At 40.8% G+C, this 24,827-nt stretch overlaps 1 protein-coding gene across 1 annotated transcript in view; it reads left to right on the forward strand.

The window, feature by feature from the left end:
* The window catches only part of LOC138742091 (V-set and immunoglobulin domain-containing protein 10-like 2), a 71,979-nt gene that overhangs the window by 35,945 nt on the left and 11,207 nt on the right, over positions 1-24,827 (forward strand). The window contains exons 7-9 of the mRNA XM_069896282.1: positions 53-310; positions 4,730-5,020; positions 6,243-6,569. Of these exons, the coding sequence (XP_069752383.1) occupies positions 53-310; positions 4,730-5,020; positions 6,243-6,569 (876 nt within the window). The remainder of the gene's footprint in view (positions 1-52; positions 311-4,729; positions 5,021-6,242; positions 6,570-24,827) is intronic.

Genomic DNA, 24,827 nt, shown 5'->3' on the forward strand with positions numbered 1-24,827 from the left:
TTCAGTAACTCAGTTGGTTCTGAAGTTTGATGGTGGTTTTATTCCTGGCTAGAGTTGCCTGGAGGAAGGCCTTCATGCTCAGCAACAAGTGTGAAGAGTTTGACGTACACCATGCTGTCATGCAGCTGGGAAGGAGGTCGACCTCAGGCTTCCCTGCAATGGAAGGACTGGAGAAGCAACCTATTGGGAAAGGCTGAACGATCTATGAACAACCAAGTGCTAAAGTCTAGTCCGACATACAATGGCAAGGAATTTATCTGCCAAGCTACGCATCCTTTGTCCAGAAGAAGGTTCTGCAACATCCAACTCGGTAAGGAGCACATCTGAGAAGATAATTCTTTTACTATAGCCACAAGAACTAAAAATATCCTTCCACATGAGGTGGATATTTGACTATTTTTTTTTTGCTGAAATCTTCACTGCAAGACATATAAAAAATGGAAAATTGCAGCACAGCTAACAGGCCACAATATCTGCACCCTACACAATGTCAAATTTAACTAAATATATCCTGCCTGCACCTCATCCATATTCTCCGCATGTTCACGTGTCTATCTAAATGTCTTATTGCTTCTATTTTGCATCAGTATTTACTCAGGAAGCTGTCAGAATGTATAAGGAAGGAAGGGAAACAAGCAGAAGCGGCATGGAACACATAGAGATTCAAGAGGAGGAGGTGCTTGGTGCCTTACAGTGAATAAAGGTAGATAAATCCCCTAGACCTGACATGATATTCCCTTGGACCTTGAGGGAGACTAGAGTAGAAATTGCAGAGACCCTGGCAGATATATTCAAGATGTCCTTAGCCATGGGTGAGGTGCCGGAGGATTGGAGGGTAAGCTCATGTTGTGCTGTTGTTTAAAAAACGCTCCAAAAGTAATTCAGGAAATTACAGGTTGGTGATCCTGATGTCTGTAGTAGGTAAATTATTGGAGAGTGCTCTGAGAGATTGGATGTACAAGTATTTGCACAGCCAAGGGCTGATTAAGGATAGTCATGTGAGAGGCCATGTTTAACGAGTCTAATAGAGTTTTTCGAGGAGGTTACCAAGAAAGTAAATGGAAATGCTGTGGATGTTGTCTATGTGGACGTTAGTATGGGATGTTAGTTTAGAAGGTTCAGAAGAGGTTGTAAACTGGATTTGAAATTGGCTGAATGGGAGAAGACAGAGAGTGGTAGTGGATGGTTGCTTTTCAGACTGGAGGCCTTTGATTGGTGGTGTGCCTCAGGGATCAGTGCTAGGACCATTGTTGTTTGCTGTATATATCAATGATATGGATGATAATGTGGGAAATTGGGTCAGCATGTTTGCTGATGACATTAAAATTGGAGTTGTTGTAGGCAGCGAAGATGATTTTCAAAGCTTGCAGATGGATCTGGAACAAATGGAAAAATGAGCTAGAAAATTGCAGATGGAATTTAATGCAGAAAGTGTGAAGTATTTCATTTTGGAAGATCAAACCAGGATAGGACATAGATAGTCAATGGTAGGGTACTGAAGAGTGTGGAGGAACAAAGGGATATGAGAATACAGGTACATAATTCCCTGAAAGTGGTGTCACAGGTAGACAGGGTTGTAAAGAAAGCTCTTGGCATCTTGGCCTTCATAAATCAAATTATTGATTATAGGAGCCGAGATGTTATGGTGAGGTTGTATAAGACACTGGCGAGGCCAAATTTGGAGTATTGTGTGTCATTTTGGTCACCAAACTACAGGAAGGATAGCAGTGAGATTAAAAGACTGCAGAGAATATTTATTGGGATGTTGCCAGGTCTTCAGGAGTTGAGTTACAGGTAAAGATTAAACGGGTTAGGACCTTATTCCTTGGAGTGTAGAAGAATGAGGGGAGATTTGATAGTTTACAAAATTATAAGATGTATAGACAGAGTAAATGCAAGTAGGCTCTTTCCACTTAGATTGGGAGAGATAAATATAATAGGACAAGGCTTTAGGGTAAAAGGGGAAAGTTTTAGGGGGAACATTAGGGGAAATTCTTCATACAGATAGTGATGGGTGTGTGGAATGAGCTGCCATCTGATGTGGTAAATGCGGGCTCACTCTTAAGCTTTAAGAATAAGTTGGAAAGATACGTGGATGGGAGAGGTCTAGAGGGTTAAGGACTGAGTGCAGGTCAATGGGACTAGCAGAATGATGTGTTGGCACATACATTAAGGGCCAAATGGCCTGTTTTATGTGCTGTAATGTTCTATGGTTCTCTGGTTCTTTTGTATCTGCTTCCACCACTAACCCTGGCAGCCTGTTTCAGGCATCAACAATGTGTAAGAAATTAGGCCCACACATCCCCTTTAAATTTTCAACTTCTCATCTTGAATAGTTGTCCGTTAGCATGAGACATTTTTACTCTGGGAGAAGAATCCTGATTCTCTCCCCTCCCCTAACTCTTCTCTGATGCACCAGAGAAAAAAAACCCAAGCATGTCCATTTTCTCCTGATAGCTCATCCCCTCTAATCCTTTCCAAAGCCTCAACATCCTTCCTGTAAAGAAGCAACGAGAAGTGTGCACAGGGCCGCACTTCCTTTCATTTACACTCAATGCCCCACCCAATGAAGGCAAGCATTCCATACACCTTCTTTGCCACACTATCTTTTTGCCTGACCATTTTAGTTAAAGAACTAATCAGAGCATGCACTGTGATGTCACCAAACATTTCCTGGTATTCTCTGATCTAAGGATCCCAATCTTTATTGGACGCAAGTCCCACATTTCCCATCAAATGTCTGCAGAGATGACACAGACACTCAAATAGACAAACACAGATTCAAACTTACCTACACACATTGACATAAAGGGAGTCATTGAGTCAGAGAGACAAATAACACAGAAACAGGCCCTTCGACTCTAAGTCAGCCGTCGAACACCATTTACACGAATTCTACATTAATCCCACTTCATTCTCCCCACATTCCCACCAACTCCTCCTGGAATCCACCCTTCACCTGCACACTGGGGCTGATTTACAACAGTAAAAACAACTTGCCAAACCCCACAATTCAAGTCTAACTTACGACAGTGATAACCACTGAAGAGGAGCTCCTTCACTATTCACGTGGAGCTCATGTCGAACTCTCTGCTGCACTGCTTGTCTTCCACACCATAAGCAGCTGGGGATAATGATAACATTGTACAAAGTAGATATGAACCAAAATTCTTATTTGTTGCAGTCAAACAAGTACTTAGTCAAAAAAAATTATAGTAATGTACATATTTGGAAGGTTGAACTTGAAGATGGAGCACATGGTTAATGGCAGAACTTTTAACAATGTGGGATCAGGACCATAGATCCTTCAAGATTGCCACGTACATTGATAGGGCAGTTTAGAAGATGTATGTGCGATGGAATTAATTAGTCAGGGGATTGAGTTTAAGAGCCAGGAAGAGCTCTATAAAATTCTGTTTGGGCCACACTTGGATTATTGCATTCAGTTCTGATCACCTCATTGTAGGAAGGATGTGAATGCTTTGGAGAGGGTGGCAAGGAGAATTACCAGGATGTTGTCTGGATTGGAGGAAGAATGACAGAGTTAGGGATTTCCTCGATGGTGTGACAAAGGATGAGAGATGACAATGAAGCTGTATAAGATTATGAGGTTAGATAAGATAACGTGGACAGCCAGCTCCATTTTTTCCTGGGACAATAATAGAAAATTCCAGAGGACATCTGTTTAAGGTGAGTGGAGGCAAGTTCAGGGGTCAGGGATAAGTATTTTTACACAGAGAGTGGTGGGTGTCTGGGGGTGGAGGTGGAGGCTGGTACAGGAGGGACATTCAAAAGACTCTTAGAGGATTATGGGTGTGAGGTTGGAAATGCTTAGATTGTTGTGGAGTAGATTTACATAGATCGGCACAACATTGTACTGTGCTGTCATGTTCTATGGTCTATAATTGAATTAAAAAGCCAATAAATAAAAAAAGATTTAATAAATTTTCACAGTTATCCTACTGAACTTTCTTAGTCTTCTAAGAAAGTAGAGGCTTTGGTGACCTTTCTCAATTGTCACGTCAACGTACTTGTCCTGGGTCAGGTCATTGGAGATATTTATTCCCAAGAACTGGAAGCTATCTACTCTTTAGGATTCGGCACCGATAATGTGGACAGACGTGAGGCCTCTGCCCCTTCTCCTTTTCACACTCCCCCTGAAGGCTGGTATTTAATCACCTTTTTACCGTTTCACTTATGTGTGTGGACGTGACCAAAACAGTATGGGGGTCATTTTCATCCTGCTACACCCACTAAGGTAGGCAATATCAGAGCTGATGTGTTTCACATCGACTTCAGTGTAAGTGTTGCAATGAACGGTTTTTTTCTTGGTTCAATGTGAACGGTCCGATCCGACCCAACCCGGCATTAAACGCGGGTCATTGACATGCCAATTTACTGGAATCTCAGAGTGAAAGCAAAATCAACTCCTTGTTGATTTTGAGATTATCTTGATATTATTAAATCACAGATTTATTTTTGATACTGATGCTCTCTCATTGACGGGGATGGACCCAGGTGGGGAACATAACCTGGATATATTTGAAAAGATGGACATGCTTGTACAGAGTGTGAGATTTTGAGGTGATCTAATTATCAGATTTTAGGCAATCTGTGTTGAAATATGGGAAAGCATCTTTCTGTCAGTGGGTGTCTAAAAGTACAGTAATGGAGTTATTGAGAACTGTAATTGTAAAACTGTATTCGAGAGTGTACATTCTGATTGCAGAGGCTCCAGAACTGCTCACCCCGAGAAATGTTGTCACTGTTTTCGAGGGGAGTGATGTCCACCTGACCTGCATTCTAAAAGCTGCCTACCCCTCCTCAGAGATCACCTGGCACAACAACAGGAACGAGAGCATTTGGATGAAGCCCAAGAAGTACCTGCTTCGTCAGGAGGCTTTCTGGTCAAATCTGACCATTCGGGAAACAGATGGAGATAACGACAATGGAACTTACTGGTGCACAGCAAGCAACGTGGTGGGGAGTTCGACCACTGGCATCAACCTACACGTGAATAGTAAGGGAGCTTCTCCTCAGTGATTGTTCCTGTAGGAAGTTGGATTGAATTGTTCATTTCCTCTCCCTTTTGTATATATGTGGGAATGTGTGAAATTGCATCTACATAATTGGAAGCATCATATATCTTTGTGCTTAAATCTGGACATATATTCTTATGTATATGTGAACATATGTACAAATGCATATATGTTGATATACTTTGTGTGTGTGTGTGTGTGTGTGTGTGTGTGTGTTTGTGTGTTGTGTGTATGCTATGTGTGTTGTGTGTTTGTGTGTGTGTCTGTGTGTGTTTCTGTGTGAGTGTGTGTGTCTGTGTGTGTGTGTTTGTGTGTCTGTGTTGTGTGTATGCTATGTGTATTGTGTGTGCACATTCATTTGTTTGTGTGTGTCTGTGTGTTGTGTGTGCTATGTGTGTTGTGTGTGCTATGTGTGTTGTGTGTCTGTGTGTGTTGTGTGTGTGTCTGTGTGTGTGTGTTTGTGTGTGTCTGTGTTTGTGTGTGTCTGTGTTGTGTGTATGCTATGTGTGTTGTGTGTGCACATTCGCTTGTGTGTTGTGTGTCTGTGTGTTATGTGTGTGTCTCTGTGTGTGTGTCTATGTGTGTGTGTTTGTGTGTGTCTGTGTGTGTTTGTGTGTGTCTGTGTGTTGTGTGTATGCTATGTGTGTGTGTGTGTGTGTGTGTGTGTGTATGTGTGTAAGAGAGAGAGAGAGAGTATATCTGTGCAAATATATATCTGCACATGTGAGTGCAAACTGGTATGAGATTAGGCTATGATATTGCAGTTGAAAATTCCTCTTCATTTGTGCTGAAGCTACATTTAAATCTTCTATTTTGTGAATCTCTATATGTCCTGAGCATAATTGGGAATGATTCACAAGTTGGTCAATCTGCCTGAACTGAAATACATACTGTAGATGTACAGTGTCCATGAAGAGAGAATGCAACTAACATTGCACTTCGATGATCTTTCTTCAGAATATTCTAAATTCAGACTACCAGTCACATTCAATCATATCTCTTGGCTTTATTGGACATCCCACTCTACAGCACATGTCTAACAGAGGGATATCCTCTGCATTCCACCATCCTGCTGCAATGAGCCTGTGCTTTTTCATTCCTGATTGTGTGTAACAAATAGCTCTTTATTGCACCTCCTTCTCCTTGTTACAAATATCTTGTCTTCTCTCATGCTAAAAGTGATTTCCCCTCTCTCCCTCACAGAATATCCTACACCTCCAAATGTTACCATCAGCAAGTTGCTCTACAGCCGCCAGAGGACGGAGGTAGTTCTGGAATGGATAACCCGAGGCTCGGGTGACCTAACCGGCTTCATGGTGCAGAGGAGACCAGCAAGGCGCTCCCTCTCCGACCGGCACAGAAGCACCGTTACTGATCCCCATATTCCCTGGCAGACTATTGCCAGTGCCATTGACCCTGCAGTCAGAGGTCACAAACTGGGGGGGCTGGACCCCAGGGTTTTATATGCTTTCCGCATTTTGGCTGTCAATCACAAGACAACCGGGTACCCTTCGGAAGTGAAAACTCCAGGTAGGGCATTAAGTTGTTTGAAAGACTTTTGCAGGAGGTGTCCTCAGTTTGTGCTTGCGAGATGACGCTGATTTGGGAAGGCATGTCTATTGTCCATATCTAGGCGTGTCCTTTAGAATCTATAATATCACCGTTAGCTTTTTGGTACCTGGTCCATGTCACAACTGTACTCCCACCCAGTCACTGAATGTCTAACCAGCTAACTTTAAGATAATCCAAAACGTCAGGTTGTTCAACATGCATTAAGATATTCTTCACTGAATGCCTAATCAGCTCTCTTTGAGATAATCCAAAACCTCAGGTTGTTCAATATACATTAAGATATTCTTCACTGAATGCCTAACCAGCTCTCTTTGAGATAATCCAAAACCTCAGGTTGTTCAATATGCATTAAGATATTCTTCTCATATATAAACCTCACTTTTGGGGATCAGCTTCCTACAAATCTATCGGGAAGATTGATTTAATTCTCATCATGTGTTGCAAGTTCTGGACCTTTTGCAGAATTACAAGCAACATTATTTTGAAAGATGAATGAGCAGTCCAAACTTGAAAGCACCACTTCCTGGCAGCTTCAAGTAAATGGAATCGTGATAAGGAAGATTGATCCCAAGTAGCTGGTGGGAGGCACCACATATCAAAGTGTTGTGAAAGGTCATAGCAGGGTCATAGCAGTCATACCCACATCCCAACCCGCACATATATTCCTCCACAGGGAAAGGTAAATGGCAGGACTCTTAGGAGCATTGATCTTAGGAGCACGTCCATAGCTTCCTGAAAGAGACCAGGGTCATTTGAGATGCTTCATGAGCAAGAGTCAACCATTTTAATTACTGAAGCAGGTCTCCACACTTCAATTAAGTCTTGGTCCTGAATTCAAGGCCCTTGCCATTTCTAAAGCATCACACTAGGGCTGCCAATTATTCAGCACTGTTGATTGACGTCATTGCTGGATGTCCTATGGCTGCTGTGTGACGGAAGGAGAGAGCTACTGCAGGTGGCTGGTGAACAGAGAATCACACAACATGGCAGTATTTCTATCCTGTCGCACCCTCACAGGAGGGAAAGGCATGGAATCTAAAATCCGAGCCAGGCATTTCAGTTGTCCTCTTGGGGATTTGTGAGATAGTAGAACTAATCTTCATCTGAAAATGTTATGTTCAAATGTCATTCCCAATTGCTCTGGGAATGGTGCTTTTGCAAGTTATTCCAATTATCTGTTTAAAATAGTGAAAGATCAATTCCAATATTTAGGAACTGCAGGAAAATGCAATTGTGGCTTTCAAAGCAATTGTCTAGGGACTGGAACGTAGGGGGAGGGGGAGTGGTGAACCCTGATGGTTAGGGATGGTCACAAAATTATTAGATTTTAAATCCAATCTTTCTTTGGCTTGGCTTCGCGGACGAAGATTTATGGAGGGGGTAAAAAGTCCACGTCAGCTACAGGCTCGTTTGTGGCTGACAAGTCCGATGCGGGACAGGCAGACACGATTGCAGCGGTTGCAGGGGAAAATTGGTTGGTTGGGGTTGGGTGTTGGGTTTTTCCTCCTTTGCCTTTTGTCAGTGAGGTGGGCTCTGCGGTCTTCTTCAAAGGAGGTTGCTGCCCGCCAAACTGTGAGGCGCCAAGATGCACGGTTTGAGGCGTTATCAGCCCACTGGCGGTGGTCAATGTGGCAGGCACCAAGAGATTTCTTTAGGCAGTCCTTGTACCTTTTCTTTGGTGCACCTCTGTCACGGTGGCCAGTGGAGAGCTCGCCATATAACACGATCTTGGGAAGGCGATGGTCCTCCATTCTGGAGACGTGACCCATCCAGCGCAGCTGGATCTTCAGCAGCGTGGACTCGATGCTGTCGACCTCTGCCATCTCGAGTACTTTGACGTTAGGGATGTAAGCGCTCCAATGGATGTTGAGGATGGAGCGGAGACAACGCTGGTGGAAGCGTTCTAGGAGCCGTAGGTGGTGCCGGTAAATGATTATTAAATTCATGATATCAATCGACCATGAAAATAAAACCATAAGTTTAAAAAAATAGATCAAGAATATTAATATTTGAAATTTGCATGAAATCAGAAAGCTTAAACTGAACAAAATGTCTAATTTGTAAATATCTAAAAAAATGTTGGAAAGATTAAATTTGGCTGATAATTGTTCAAAAGAGGCAAAATTATCTCAAATATCGAGATCGTTAAAACTTTAAATGCCTAATCTATGCCATTCCTTGAAACCTGCATCCAGCAAGGATGGCTGAAAAAGATGGTTATCTATAATAGGACAATTTCCTAAATTGAGCCCAAATTCTCATTAACGCATTATGTGTCAACGTAGAGAAGGAAAATGGTAAAAAGGATCCTAAAATTGCCAATGTAGTTTTTTTTTGGAGACTTCCAGTTCCATTTCTACCCAGAAAGGGTGATTCACTGACATATCCAAATGTAATAACAGAAGTAAATTACATATATTAATCACCCAATAGTAAAATGTAAAATCTGGAAGTGATAATTGTCCATTCCTTGTAGTCTTTTGAAGATGGGCTTTGTGGTTTATTCCTCTGCCATGTACAAGAAGAAATAACCGAATCTAGTGACTTGAAAAAAAAATTGGGAATAAAAATTGATAATGCTTGAAAGAGATACAGAAATTTAAGTAAAATGTTCATTTTAATCAAATTAATACAATCCATCATTGTAATGGATAAGGGTGACCATCCCAAAAATAGTAGTTTAATCTTATGGAGTAATACCAAAAAATGATCTTTCACTAAATGTTTGTAACTTTTCATAACTGTAATTCCTAAATATTGGAATTGATCTTTCACTATTTTAAACAGATAATTGGAATAACTTGCAAAAGCACCATTCCCAGAGCAATTGGGAATGAGATTTGAACATAACATTTTCAGATGAAAATTAGTTCTCCACTCTCAGCTTGATTAATGATTCCTCATTCCATGCAAGACACACCTTATTACAATTTAATGTGGGACACAGAATTTGTATGTCCAAACTTAAATTATCTTGTTTTGATGCAGATATTGATCCACTCTGTGAGAAATGCAAAATTTTTGAAGCTTCTCTGATCCATATGTTCTGGAAATATCCAAATTTAAAGAGATACTAGAAAGACATTTTGCAAACTTTATCAATGATTCTTAAAATTAACTTAGAACCTTGTCCATTAATTGCTCTGTTTGGTTTTTCTCATGACCCAGATAAATCTATGTTGGCATCTTAGGAAAACATTTTTATCTTTTACCATGTTGATAGCCAATCATATTGACGTGGAAAGATGATTCATCCCTTACTCACACACAGTGGTTATATGATGTAATATCCGATTTAAATTTGGAGAAAATTAGATATAATATTAAAGATATAAAGTTTCAATTTATAAAATTGTGTGGCCCATTCTTAGAATTTTGTTATAATTGGAAGAATTAAGAATTAACGTGTGCTCTGGAGATCCACTGTCCAATGTTGGGGGGGCCACCATTGGATCCAAATTTTCATTATTATTTATTATATGATAACCTTAATTAGAGGGAGGGGATGGATTAGATGTAGTTTTTAATTTATTTTTTGCTTTTTTAAAAAATTTGGCTTAACAGCAAACAGGTTTTACTGATCAATTCTAATTTTTGTTTCTTATGTTTATTGAGGAATTTTTGACTTAGTTTCATCTATTTTTTTCTTTTTTTGTGTGAGCTTTCTTATCTAAAATTCTGTATGTAAGCTTGTATATTAAACTCAATGCAAATATTTTTAAAAGAAAAGAAAAGCTCTTGGCAAGGACAGCAATGTAGGATTGCCAGACTCTGCTCAACATGTACTCACAGTGTTTCAGTGACAGTCCAGTTGTGTGACTTGTTAATGATCCCAGGATTGGTGAACAATGGGAAACTTAATGGTAATCCCATTGGAAGGCCCAAATGTAAGTGAAACATATGATTGGCAGAACCCTAGGGAACATTGATGTTCCAAGGGATCTTGGGGTGCAAGTTCCTACTCCCCTGAAAGTGGCGACTCAAGTGAGTAGGGGCAAATTATTTGTTGCAGTATAAAACTTTGCTTAGTTCACACTTGGAGTGTTGTGCGCAATATTGTCACCCACGACACAAGAAGGTTGCACAGACTTTTGAGGTGCTGTAGAAGAAATTCACCTGGATGCTGTGTCGTAGCTAAGAGGGGAGTTGGAGATTGGATTGGTTTCTCTGGAGCATCGGAGGCTGAGGGGAGTCTATCAGAGATATTGATAAGGTAGATAGCCAAAGTCTTTTCCTCAGGTGGAAATGTCAAACACCAGGGGTCAAGAGCCTAAAGTAAGAGGGAGATTTATGAGGCAAGTTTTTTCTTCCTACAGAGTGGTAGGTAGGTCTCTGCAATGCTTGTCAGGGGAGGTGGTGGAAGCAGATGCAATAGGAAGGTTTAGGTGAGCACATGGACAGGAATTGAATGTAGACCATGCATTTACAGATGGGATTAGTTTAGTTTGGCATCATGGTCAGCCTAGACATAGTGAGGAGAAGGGCCTGAAGCAGGGATTGGCAACCTTTTTTAAACTCACATCCCACCTTAATTATTCCCTAGGTCATAGATGCTCTGAAATTGGTAAGGGATTGCTTAAGGTGGTATGTGGGTAGGAAGGTCGAGAACCACTGCTCTAGACCCAATTAATACTAAAATATTCTGCTTGAGAAAAAATGTCAATGGCCCATTTCTTTTGGGGTTATAAAACCGTGCACATATTGAGTCAATTGAATACGATTAAAATTGGTTTTCAAACTTTTTCTTTCCACCCACAACCCACCTTAAACAATCCCTTACTAATTGGAGAGCACTAATGGCATAGGGAATTCTTAAGGTGGAATGTGAGTTTTTTTAAAAAAAGTTGCCCACCTCTGACCTGAAGCAATGTTGAAAAGTCAGATGTCAGATGTCAAAAGTCAAATGTCAGATGTGACAGGACTGTTGTGATCTGATCTGAACTGTGGGTTAACTCTCTCAGTTTCTCACCTCCTTCTTTGGTATGGCTGATGCTTCTTCAGAGGGTTTCAGATAGGATTGTGTGCATGTTGATAGACCACAGATAAGGTGTTGTGCTGGCATGAGTACATGAGTTGGGATACTTCGCTGAAGTTGTTTCAGACATGGGTGACTTTAGAAAAGCCTTTGACAAGGTCCCACATGGAGGATAGTTCAGAAGGTTAAGACTCTAGGTGTCCATGGAGAGTTGGTGGTGGAACACTGTATTACATGCATTGTACTAGTTGACCAGCCCATGATATGGTAATTTCCCCCCCCCTCAGGATTCCTAATAAAGGTGGGACCACCCAATCCCCTCCTTCAGTACTGGCTTGGAGTCAGGCCAACAGCATGTAAGATATGCATGTGAGTTTATAGTCATTAAAGCCTATTAATCTTGACTTCTGGTCTGTCAGGTCTAATTGATAGCACTATAGGTCATAAACTGGATTCTAAATTGACTGTGAGGGAGAAAACAGAGACTGGTAGTGGATGGTTACTTCTCAGACTTGATGCCTGTGACCAGTGGTGTGCCTCAGTGCTATTTTTTGTCCATATCAATGATCTGGATAATAATCTAGCAAATTGGATCAGCAAGTTTACTGATGACACAAAGATAGGAGCCATTGTAGACAGCGAGGAAGATTTTCAAAGCTTGCAGAGGGATCTGGACCAACTGGGAGAATGGGTCAAAAAATGGCAGATGGTGTTTAATGGTGATGCATTTTGGAAGAGCAAACCAAGATAGGACATACACAGTAAATGGAAGGGAACTGAGGAGTGCGGATGAGCAAAAGGATCTGGGAATACATAAAACCATAGAACTGCACAGAAATAGGCCCTTTGGCCCTTCTATTATGTGGTGAGCTATTATTTTCCCTAGTTCCAATGATCTGCACAGACCATATCCCTCCAAACCTCTCCTATCAATTTATCTATACAAATTTTTCTTAACTGTCAAAATTGAGCCTGCATTTACCAATTCAGTCCCACCACTCACTGCATGAAGTTTCCCCTAATGTTCCCCTCAAACATTTCCCCTTTCACCCTTAACTCATGTCCTGTTGCTTTTATCTCTCTGAACCTCATTGGAAAAATCCTGTTAGCATTTAATTTATCTATGCCCCCATATAATTTTATAAATCTCTATCAACTATCCCCTCATTCTTTGAAACACAAGGGAATAAAATCCCAATTTGTTTAACCTTTCCCTGTGACTCAATTCTTCAAGTCCTGGCAAAATTCTTGTGAATCTCCTCTGCACTTTTTCAATCTTATTGATATACTTCCTGTAGTTAGGTGACCAAAACTACACACAATACTCCAAATTTGGCCTCACCAATGTCTTATACAACTTCAGCATAACATCCCAACTCCTACATTCAATACTTTACCACCCTATCCACCTGTGACATCACTTTCAGGGAATTATGTATCTGTATTCCCAGATCCCTCTGTTCCACTGCAGTCCTCAATGTCCTACTGTTTACTGTGTATGTCCTTTCTTGGTTTGTCCTTCCAAAGTGCAACACCTCACACTTGTCTGCATTAAATTCCATCTGCCATTTTGCAGCCCATTTTTCTAGCTGGTCCACATCCCTCTGTAAGCTTTGAAAGTCTTACTGACTGTCCACTACACCTCCTATATAGATGAAGGAGGCTGGAATTTAGTGGAAGAATCACGACAAGCCTTGGTCAAGTGAATGGAAAGGAACTGATTCCAACAGCGGACTGTTTGACAGTGAGATGCCACAGATTTAGGGTGATCCAAGGGAAAAGATAATCGTTGAACACAGTTAGTATGCGTATTGCATTTCTGATGGGTTCGTGGAAACAGAATTAGATACAGCGTTCAGAACAAACTTAATGACTTTATTTCCATTTAATAAAATCTAATAGATTTTGGTAATTATGCAAATTTGGTCTTCAAACCAACTGAGCTAATTCTGGGCCTAGTTGGCCCGAAAAGTGCAGTGTAGTCTCTGAAACACTAAAAAACGCACTTGATGGAGGGAGAGTTGATTCTTACCAAGAAATACCTGATTCCAAAGAAAAAAAATCAGGAAGCCAGATATTCAGTGTGTACTAAGGAAAGGCTCAAGTCCAAAATACCAGTAATGTATACTTAACGCCCATGGACGCTGCGAGACTGGCTGAATTCCTGCAGCATCTCTGTGTTCTTAATTCAGTATGTACTGAGCCAGGTATTCTTGAACTGCTGTCATTGCTGTGACTCTATGCTTATGGTATTTGATTCTTTAGTGACCCATTCAAGATCTTAACACCTCCTTTGTGGAAAGATCTTGAGTTTTGATCCTTTGATTTTTATTTAATTTGCAAGGCAAATTTAGTTGCGTTATCTTCAAACGTGGATATTATCATTAATTTTTTATTTTTTAAATAAAGGGGTATTTTTAAATTTAAGTCTTGAAACACAATTCAACAAAGAGAAGTTCTAATACTAGGCTACATGCAATCCGGGTGATCAGATCTAACCCCTTCTCCCACTTATTCCAGTTTACAGTTGGACATTGGACGACTTATTCCCAGCAGAAGAGATGGATTCCTGTTTTCTGCCCTTTTCCATTTGTAACTGGAGATCTGGTCATGATTGCAGAGGGCAGCTGGTGCTTTGTTTTCAGATTGACAGAGGTTTTCAGTTGAATGATCATGGAGACCAACAGAAGGAAGAATATAAATGCAATGTGGAGAAGTTGGACAATGTGGTTTGAGTGGAAAATGACCAGTATTAGCTTTGAATTAATAGATATGTTTTGTAGGAAAAATACCTTTCATTAAATATTCACAACGTTTTATTTAAAGGCAAGGAATGTTGACTGCATCATTCAGAAAGTGTTGGAAAAACTCAGCTGGACTGACAGCATCCATAGAAAGAGACACAGTCAACATTTTGGTTCTGCAACAACCAAATATGTGATGACAGAGATACATGATTTCAATAGGAAAGAAAGCAAATGGAAAACCTGTTTCCATTTTATGTCACGTTGGCTTAGATTTTCTTATCCAACTTGTAAAATATGGACCTGCAGGTCACACAGTTACCCTGAACAGTTCATCACACAGGCCAAGCAGTTTAACATGCTAGTAATTATTATCATTTAGTCATTGGATTTTGACCTACCACTGACATTCCCATTGTTCTACAATAGTAGTCTTCAAACTTTTTTCTGTCCACTCACATACCACCTTAAGTAATCCTTATGCCATTGGTGTTCTGTGATTAGTAAAGGATTGCTTAAGGTGGTATGTGAGTGGAAAGAAAAAGTTTGAAAACCACTGTTTTAATCGTACCTAATTGACTCATTATGTGCATGGTTTCACAACTCCAAAGGAAATGGACCATTGACAATTTTTCTCAAGTAAAATATTTCAGTAACAATTGGACCTACAGCAGTAATTCTCAACCTTCCCTTCCCACTCATGTACCACCTTAAGCAATCTCTTACTAATCACAGAGCACTGATTGCATAGGGATTACTTAAAGTGGGATGTGAGAAGAAAGAAATAGATTGAGAACCACTGTTCTACACATTCCCCTGTCCTATTGAAATCAATTTTCTCTCTCTCTTTCCCAGTTCTAATTTAGTTAATTTAAAGCAACAGTTCCTTTCACCCCACTAGCCCACATCACCCAAATATATCCATGTGACCAATGAACCTTTTCACCCCATATGTCTTTGAAATTGGGAGGAAACCGGAGCACCTGGAGGAAATCCACATGAATACAGGGAGAACGAACATGCTCCTTACAGACAGTGGTGGATTCGAATCTGGGTTGCTGGCGGTGTGCTAACTGCCTCGCTATCCGTGCTGCCCACATTCTGACGACAGGTTTTAGACCTTGACTGTTTCTCTTTCCACAGGTGCTGCTTGACCTGCTGAGTGTTTCCAGCACTTCCTGTTTTTATTTCAGAATTCCAGCATCTGCAGTTTAAAAAAAAATTCATTGTTATGAACCTGTTGCAGATCTCAAAATGCAAGTACTTTGCTGGAAGTGGGTTGAGTTTCATCCTCATTAAGATGGAGAAGTACTGGCATTGACCCATGTATTTCCTGAAACTTGACAGCAAGGTTGACTCTATAAATATGACTACTTAATCCTTTGAAGATTTTCTAGAAATTGTTGTCTGAAAGTTAGTAGGCTTACCGTGGAAGCCTCTGATGCATAGTTTGCTATAACATAGCCCTTCTCAGTAGTACTGGGCTTATTTTTTTAACATCAACATGCTGAAAATTCTTATTTTGAGTAATTATTATCAATAATTTCTTGCAAAGAGATGAGGCTTTTTCTTTATGTTGTTTCAAATCTAATTCCAAGAAAATGGGACAAATTTGGAAGTTTCGCGGGCTCAGTGTCAGTGGATATTGCTGTGGAAAATGGCAAGAATGTAATTTCAAACCTTGCCCAGTTCAAGGGAGTGTGAGCAAAACAGGCCATGCTGGAAATATTCAGCAGGTTTGAAGTACCTGTGGAGGGAGAAACATAGTTAATCAATTAAAAGTGTTATCTCTGATCTCTCTGCAGGAGCTACCAGAGCTGTTGAGTGTCTTCAACATTTTTTAATTTTAATTTCTGATTTCCAGCATCTGCAGGTTTTTTTTGCTTTTATGGACAATGAAAGCTGTTTGCTTTTTGATGATTGTTAACAAAGAAAATTTAAAGATAAGGAAATAAAATTTGGTTCATTAGTTATCTCAGTAGTTGAATGATATTCCAATAAGAACATAAGAAATGGGAGCAGGAGTCGGTCATACGGCCTATCGAGCCTGCTCTGCCATTCAATGTGATCAAGCTCAGCTGATGATGGGCTCATCTTCACTTACCTGCCTTTTCCTCATATCCCTTAATTCCCTTACTATGTAGAAATCTATCCAACCTTGTCTTAACTATATTTACTGAGGCCGCCTCCACTGCTTCAATGGGCAGTGAATTCCACAGATTCACCTCCCTCTAGGAAAAGCAGTTCCTCTTCATCTCCATCCTAAATCTACTACCCTGAATCTTGAGGCGCTGCCTTTAGTTCCAGACTCCCCTACAATTGGAAACAACATATCTACCTCTATTTTATCTATGCCTTTCATAATTTTATATGTTTCTATAAAATCCCCTCCCATTCTTCTAAATTCCAGCAAGTAAAGACCCAGACGTCTCAATCTCTCCTCATAGGTTAACCCTCTCATCTCTAGAATCAGTTCATGAATCTCCTCTGCACCACCTCTAAAGCTAGTGCATCCTTTCTCTTGACCAGAACTGCATGCAATACTCCAGATATGGCCTCACCAGCACCTTGTACAGTTGCAGCAGAACCACCCTGCTCCTAAATTCAATCCCTCTGGCAATGAAGGCCAACATTCCATTGGCCTTCTTGATAACCTGCTGCACCTGCAAACCAACCTTTCGCGATCCAAGCACAAGCACTCTCAAGTCCTTCTGCACGTCAGCATGCTGCGAGCGCTTGCCATTTAAATAACAAGCTGATCTTCCACTTCCCCTTCCAAAGTGGACAACCTCACTTTTACCAACATTGCACTCCATCTTCCAGACCCTTGCCCACTCACTATATCTGTCTGCAATGAATAATAACACAATGTCTTAAATCTCCTGAATATTCAGATACAATATAGGTATGGTAATCCTTGGTATTACAGTAATCTAAAACCCTGGCCATCTACTATCGTAAACCTAATCATATGGCACCCTAACTAATTGCTAACTTAATCATCTGTACCCAATCCTCTGATCCTCTAATTATTTTACATTATTCCCTCCCATCACAACAGCCCATGGCCTTTCTCTAGTCATGCTAGTTTTGATATACAAATCCATATTTAACAACAATGCTTAAGTCTGTATTGGAAAATTGTCCCTATTGATGTTCCCATTACCAACAGCTCCTGGCTGTTGCTGCCTTTCCCCTCATGTTCACATGCCACACACCTTATGTCCTGTCCACTGACACCCACCTCCTGCATTTCACATCCTTCCTTCCTTCAGGAGTTTATAAAGCATCCATCTGGCACGATGGCCTTTCTACTTTGAGGACTAAAAAGAACCCTTGACCCGTGAAGCCCACAGAAACTGAAGAATGTCACTTCCTCTTCAACCCAAGGACCTAGCATTGAATTTAACAATTTCAGACACCAGCTTCCCTTTCTATGTTGGAACTGCGGAACTGCTGAGTTCTGCTGGAGGATGATCCACCTAACTCATTCTCTCTCTCCTCAAATGCAGTCTGCTCTGCTGAATCTTCCCAGAATTCTCCAGTTTTGAACATCTACCCTGTCCTGGTCATCACAGTTCCAGCATATCCTCTTGATGTTGTTATTCTTTCTCTCCAATTTCCCTCAGTCATCTATTTACCTGGCCCCTGCATTAGCATTTAGTCACCTGAATAACCTGAATGGCCATCCTATCATACACAAGCCCTCTTTCTCTTCCCCCTTCTCCCTTCCTGCTTGTTTTCCCACTTCTTCAGTTCTGGTGAAACATGGAGTGACCCTGCTCTTTTCTCCTATCCTATTGTATTCACCTTCACCTCTGACTCAACCTGGAGGTTAACCTTTAGGGTGTCCTGCACAAGGATTCCCAGGTCCCTTTGTACCTCAGTATTTTAAATTTCCTCCTCATCTAAATAATAGTCTGCCCATCTATTTCTTCTATGAAAGTGTGTGATTGAACACTTCCCAACAGTGGATTTCATCTGCCACCACTTTGCCTGTTCTCCTTATCTATCCAATTCTCTTTGCAGCCTTTCAATATCCTCAGCATCACCATCTATTCCATAACCCAAATCATTTAAGAAGTGAAAATAAGTGGCCCCAACACTGTGACCCCTGCGGAACACCACTGGTAACCAGTAGCCAACCAGAATAGGATCCATTTATACTTGCTCTGTTTCCTGCCGATCAACCAATGCTCTAGCCATGCTAGAATCCTTCCTGTAAATCCATGGGCTCTCATCTTGTTTAACAGCCTCATGTGTGTCATCTTGTCGAAGGCCATTTGAAAGTCCAAATACACAGCATCCACTGCATCTCCCCTGTCTACCCTCCACGTGATCTCCCCAAAATTGCAGTAGGCTTCTTAGGCATGATTTTCCTTTAAGGAATCTATGCTAACAAAGGTCTATCTTGTTGTGTGCCTCTAGGTATTCTGTAAACTCATCCTTAACAATCAACTCCATCAGCTTCCCAATTACCGGTCAGGCTAATAGGTCTATAATTTCCTTTCTGCTGCCTCTCTCCCTTCTTAAACAGCAGAGTGACATTCATGATCCTCCAGTCCATTGGAACCATGACAGAATCCTTTGATTTCTGGAAGATCATTACCAATACCTCCATAATCTACAGCTACTTCCTTCAGAACCTGAGGATTACTCCATCTGGTCTGGGAGACATCTACCCTTCGACCACTTAGCTTCCAAAGAACTTTCTCTCTCATGATGTTGATTGCACTCACTCTCTTCCAACAGACCACTGGGATTCTGGTATGCTACTAATGTCTTCCGCAGTGAAGACTGATCCAAAATATTCATTCAATTCCTCTACCATCTCCTTGTCTTTTTCCAACATCATTTTCTATCGGTCCTATATCTATTTTGTCTCTCTTTTACTCTTTATATATTTAAGAAATTTTTAGTATCTTCTCTGATATCATTTGCCAACCTCTTTTCATAATTCATCTTTTCCTTCCTAATCACCTTCTTAGTCGTCTTCTCTAAGTTTTTAAAAGTTTCCCTGTCCTCTCTCTTCCCACTAATTTTTGCTCCTCGTTTCCTGCTCTTTTCGTTTTTACCTTGACTTTCCCCTTCCCTTGTCAGAATCACAAATTTCTTTCTTATTTGGTATGTACCTTGCCGGCACTCTTCTCATTTGTCACAGAAACTCCAGCCATTGCTGATCTGCCGTTTTCCCCATCAGTGTGCTTTTCCAATCGACTTTGGCCAGTTGCTCTTGCACGTGATTGTAATTTCCTCTACTCCACTGAAATATTGACACTCAGATTCTAGCCTCTCTTTTCCAAACTTCAAAGTGAACTCAATCCTATTGTGACCACTGACTCCTCAGGGTTCCTTTACCTTAAGCTCGCTAATCACCTCTGTTTCATTTAATAGCGCCAAGGCCAATCCCCTGGTGGGCTCATCAAAATGTTGCTCCAAAAAGCCATCCCATAGGCATTCCACAAACTCTCTCTCCAGAGATCCTGTACCAACCTGACTTACCCAATCTACTTTCATGTTAAAAATCCCCCCTAATAATGTAATGGGGTTCTTCTGAAATGCTTTTTCACTTTCCATTTGTATTTTGTAGTCCATTTCCCAGCTGCTGTTTGGAGGCCTGCATATACAGTCACTGCCATTAGTGACTGTACCTTCTCACCATAGATCTACATATGCCCTCCTTTTTTTCACAGCCCGATCAAGGGACATTCCTTAACTCAACCTCTAAGGGTTCTACCTCTTTTGATCCAATGATATTTCTTTCCAATAATCCAATATTGTTGCCTACCAGCAGAGCCATGCCATCCACTCTACTTTCCTGCCTCTCCTTCTGATACGCCATGTATCCTTGGACATTCCATTCCCAATGACATCCACCCTCAGTAAAGGTCAGAACATCGTACCCTCCATCGTACCCGCAACTGTGCTGCAGGATCATCCACCTTGTTTCTAATGCTGTGTGCATTTTAGTAGGATATCTTCACACCAGTTTTTGAATGCACCGTGTCGCTGTCATCTCTCCGGCTGCAATTTTATCTCATCGCTTGCCTGTCATCCTTGCTCCAGCCTATCTATGATTTCCTGCTATTTCTCCCTTCATCAGCCCCTCAGACCCTGGTTCCCATCCCCCTGCCAAATTAATTTAAATCCCTCTATTTGACCTTCAGCTTGATCACCAAAACTATTACGCAAATGAAATTATTATTATTAACCTCTCACTGCTTTATTTTAACCTCTTTTGAGATAGAAATTCAAAATCTTAGCCATGCAGCCTGGCCGTATATTCCATTCTGATTCCAGAATTTGATTACTTCAAGGGAACATTCAATCCAGGTCCAGCTAAGGCGAGTTACTCAGCCTTCCTGGATTCAGGGTTAGATATGTCAGGTTGATGGAGTAAATTTCAAAAAGGAAATTGATTACAAGATTGGAAGGTTACGAATAAAAGGCAGGGAATGGCAACAAGGGGAGCCATCGGCAGTATGATGACCTGAATGGTGCTCGCTTGTGGTTACAACAAAAGTGCAGTGGGAGGAAGGTTCAAATCAAGGCAAGTGTTTCTGTATTGGAATACTTATTAATGTTTCCTGACACATTAGAATCTGAATCGGCTTTAGTTGCATCACAGTCAACTTCAGCGGGTGTGCATGAAGGCGAATGTTATGACCTTGCATTGTCACTGTGAGAGTGACAGCTTGGTCAGTCGTAGAGTCTTCGAGTTGTGTAACAGAGACATGAGTCCTTTGGCTCATCGATGCTAATCCCATTTGCCCATGTACAGACCCTGAATGACCTTGCCTTGACTATTTAAGTTTCTGTCTAAATGCATCTTAAATATGGGAACCATATCTGAGTACATCTGATAAAGTGTGAGGGGCGCTGGACAAAGTGGCCTTACAGTAGACAAAAGTTAATGAATTTCATGTATGTTACATTCTAAATGTAGTGTTACGTGACAATAATGGAACCCTTACCTTTCTATTGCCTCCTCTGTCAGCAAGTTTGAGGTATCAACAAGGGTAAATAGCTTTCCCCTCAGATCCCCTTTAAGTCTACTCCTTCTCACCATAGATCTACATATGCCCTCCTTTTTTTCACAGCCCGATCATGGGACAAAGATCCTATCTACTCTCTCTGTATCTTTCTTGAATTTTTTACCTCTATCAAGTCATGCATCAGCCTCCAGGAAAAGCAAGCCCAAACTATATAATCTCTCCCCTTAATTAAAGTTCTCCAATCCATATAACACCCAGATGAATCTCCACTGCACTCCCTCCAGCATAATTACTTCTTTCCTATGAATTGGCAACAGCACTGCATACAGAACTGATGTTTTGTAAAGTTGCAATATGACATCCCAACTCTTATATTCTATGCCTTGACCATTGGAGACCAGCATCCCAACTGTCTTCCTCACCACCCTATCAACCTGTGTTACCACTTTCTGGAAACATTGGATGAACGCCTATGGTTCTCAGTTCGCCAACATTTCTTAAATGTCTACCCCTATTTGAGTTCCCAAAATGCGCTGCTTTGTTATTGTCAAGTTTAAATTCCACTTGCTGTTGTTCTGCCCATCTTTCGGACTTTTATTTCATGTGGTAACTTAGACAACCTTCCTCCCTATTCACCACAGCCTCAACATTCATGTTATCCGCAATCGTTCTGATTATATATATTTATATATACATTTATCACAAACAACATATATCCCAGTACTGATCTCTGCACTACAGCACTGACAATAGACCCCCAATCACTACCCTCTGCTTCCTTTCACCAAGCCACTTTTGGATCCAATGAACCTGGTTCCCATGTGTTGTGACCTTTTGGCCCATCCTATACATGGCAGGTTGTGAAATGCCTTACTCAAGGGCCTGTTTCTGTGTTCTATGACCCCATGACTCTAACCCAGATAAAGGAAAAGCACCCATCTTTTGTAAAATGGAGCTAAGCAAACAATCTAAGAGTTTATAATCAGTTATTGATATTGTAATTGCTCAGAAAGAAGTGTGGTAAGTTCTAAGGTTTTGGGTAAAAGAATGAGAGCAACAGATGGGGCTATTACTGCCACACAGCAAATAAACAGGAGGAGGATGTGTGTATGTGAAATGAGTTGAAGAAAATAAAAGAAATGAGTTCTGATGACAACCAAACCAATGTACTATCATGGATAAAGTAGCATTAATAGAAGCCACTTAATCCATGTCCAAGCCAATAGAAAGGAGTTTCTCAATCATACATCTCAACTTGTACATTAGAAACATTGAGTGACGTACCCCTTCAGCTTTTTAAATCTTATCTACATCCCTTAAGGGACGTCACTATTTCTCATGTTCCTTTTGTTTTTCTGAGAGGTGCATTTGCAGATGATATGGGAACAGAATTCTGTTGTTCAATAATTGACATTTAGTTAGCTGGGAACAGATGAAGAGATTAGTGTCCACCTGCATGTGCAAGCACATGATCTGTTTTGAAGAAGCTGAGAACTTCCTTTCCCTCTCTCTCCCATTAATCCTTTCCCAAGTCACACAGCAAAGTTGCCTGCTCCTCCTGTTTCATGTGGCTTCTCTTTTTGTCTGACTGTGAAATATTACTTTGTGTTACTTTTTTCACCTTTCATTCCAGTTGCATTCCTTCAATTGTTGGGCACGGACAATTTGTTGGATGCTTTTGTGCTGGGGATTGTATTTCAGTGAGATTCTGCTCCCAAAGATCCCCAGGTTCACAACTTTCTGAGGGGGAATAGTTTTAGGGTCATTTAAGTTTTTTTGTGAATATGTTGTCCAGCACACGATCAGCACAATATGGAGGCTATGGAGAAGGGTATGGGGTCTTTGAAGGAGATGGGGGTGGGGTACAACAATTATGTTACATCTGGATTTGTAATGCAAGAGCCTGGATGAATAATATAGGATCCAAGTTCAATCCGCCTCGGCACTGAAAGAATTTAAATTCTGTTATTAATTTGAAACAACAATTAATCTGAGTAATGAAGTGTAGAGCGCGTCGAAAGAACCAAAGACTTGTTGATCCAAACCGAGGCTTTTATTAACTAAAAGACTGGAGCATCTCACAAGTAGGTCGACCAGTCCAGAATGACCTGGTCTGGCTAGGAGCAATCCTTTAAGACCTGCCAGTAGGTGTCACTACACTCTCAGCCAATCACAGTCATCCTACACTACCATCTGGACATATACACATTGGTGATAGAATCTGTACTATCATATGAAGTAATGACTATTGCAAAAGATGTTGGATTATTAACTGGTTAAATAGAGGAAATTGGCCATCCTTCCTCACTCTGATGTTCCTTTGACTCCAGACCCATCCTGTACAGTTAACACTGAGATGACCTATAAAGTCAATCACTGTATATATAAACAAAGCTAAGTGGGACTAGAAAGACTGCAAGAAGGCAACTCCAGCACCTTCTCAATGTTATTAGGGATGAGTAATAAATGCAGTGCTTGTCAGCAAATGTCCAGATACTGAACATCAAATGCAGGATCTTAAAAATAAAGTGCATGAAAGATTCACAAGGGTAAAACTATAAAATGACAATGCATATTTTCTATGAAAGTAATTGATGTTCTGGCCCTGCACGTTATTTTCTACATGCTATCTCATCTAACCCTTTTGAAATCTTAGAGACCTCTATCAGACATTAGAGGGGTTAGACTACGAGGAGAGATTGAGTCGTCTGGGTCTGTACTTGCTGGAATTTAGAAGAATGGGAGGGGATCGTATAGAAACATAAAATTATGAAAGGCATAGATGAGATAGAGGTAGGTAAGCTGTTTCCATTTGGTGGGGGAGACTAGAACTAGGGGACATAGCCTCAAGATCGAGGGAGGTAGATTTAGGACAGAGATGAGGAGGAACCATTTTTACTAGAGGGTGGTGAATCTGTGGAGTTCGCTGCCCATTGATGCAGTGGAAGTGACCTCTGCAAATATATTTAAGACAAGGTTAGATAAATTTTTACATAGTGGGGGAAACTAAGGGTGCTGGAGTTGCCTTCTTGAACCACTGCAGTCGTTCTAATCCCACCTACCTCTGTTTATATGTAATAGTGACTGACTTGATAGGTCCTCTCAGAGTTAACTGCATAGGGGAAATTAAGGGATATGGGAAAAAGGCAGGTAGGTGAAAATGAGCCTATCGTCAGATCAGCCGTGATCTCATTGAATGCAGGTTCAACAGGCCGGATGGCCGACTCCTGCTCCTATTTTTTATATTCTTATTCCCTTCAGTCTTCTCTTTGCTAGATTAAAGAAGCCCATTTGATTCATTCTTTCTTGAGAATTAGAGCCTTTCAGGTTAGATTCTTTAATTAAATATATTTTTACATTGACTTGATATGCTTTCTATAATAAATCCAGAATTGTACCCAAACTATAGTCTAAACAAGAACTCATACAAACCTAATGTAAAACCTCAGTATTTTTAAACCTGTACATGAACTGCTCTGATGGCTGCACATTTTACCACCTT

This window comes from Narcine bancroftii, chromosome 8 (assembly GCF_036971445.1).
Source record: "Narcine bancroftii isolate sNarBan1 chromosome 8, sNarBan1.hap1, whole genome shotgun sequence".
NCBI classification, from domain to species: Eukaryota; Metazoa; Chordata; class Chondrichthyes; order Torpediniformes; family Narcinidae; genus Narcine; species Narcine bancroftii.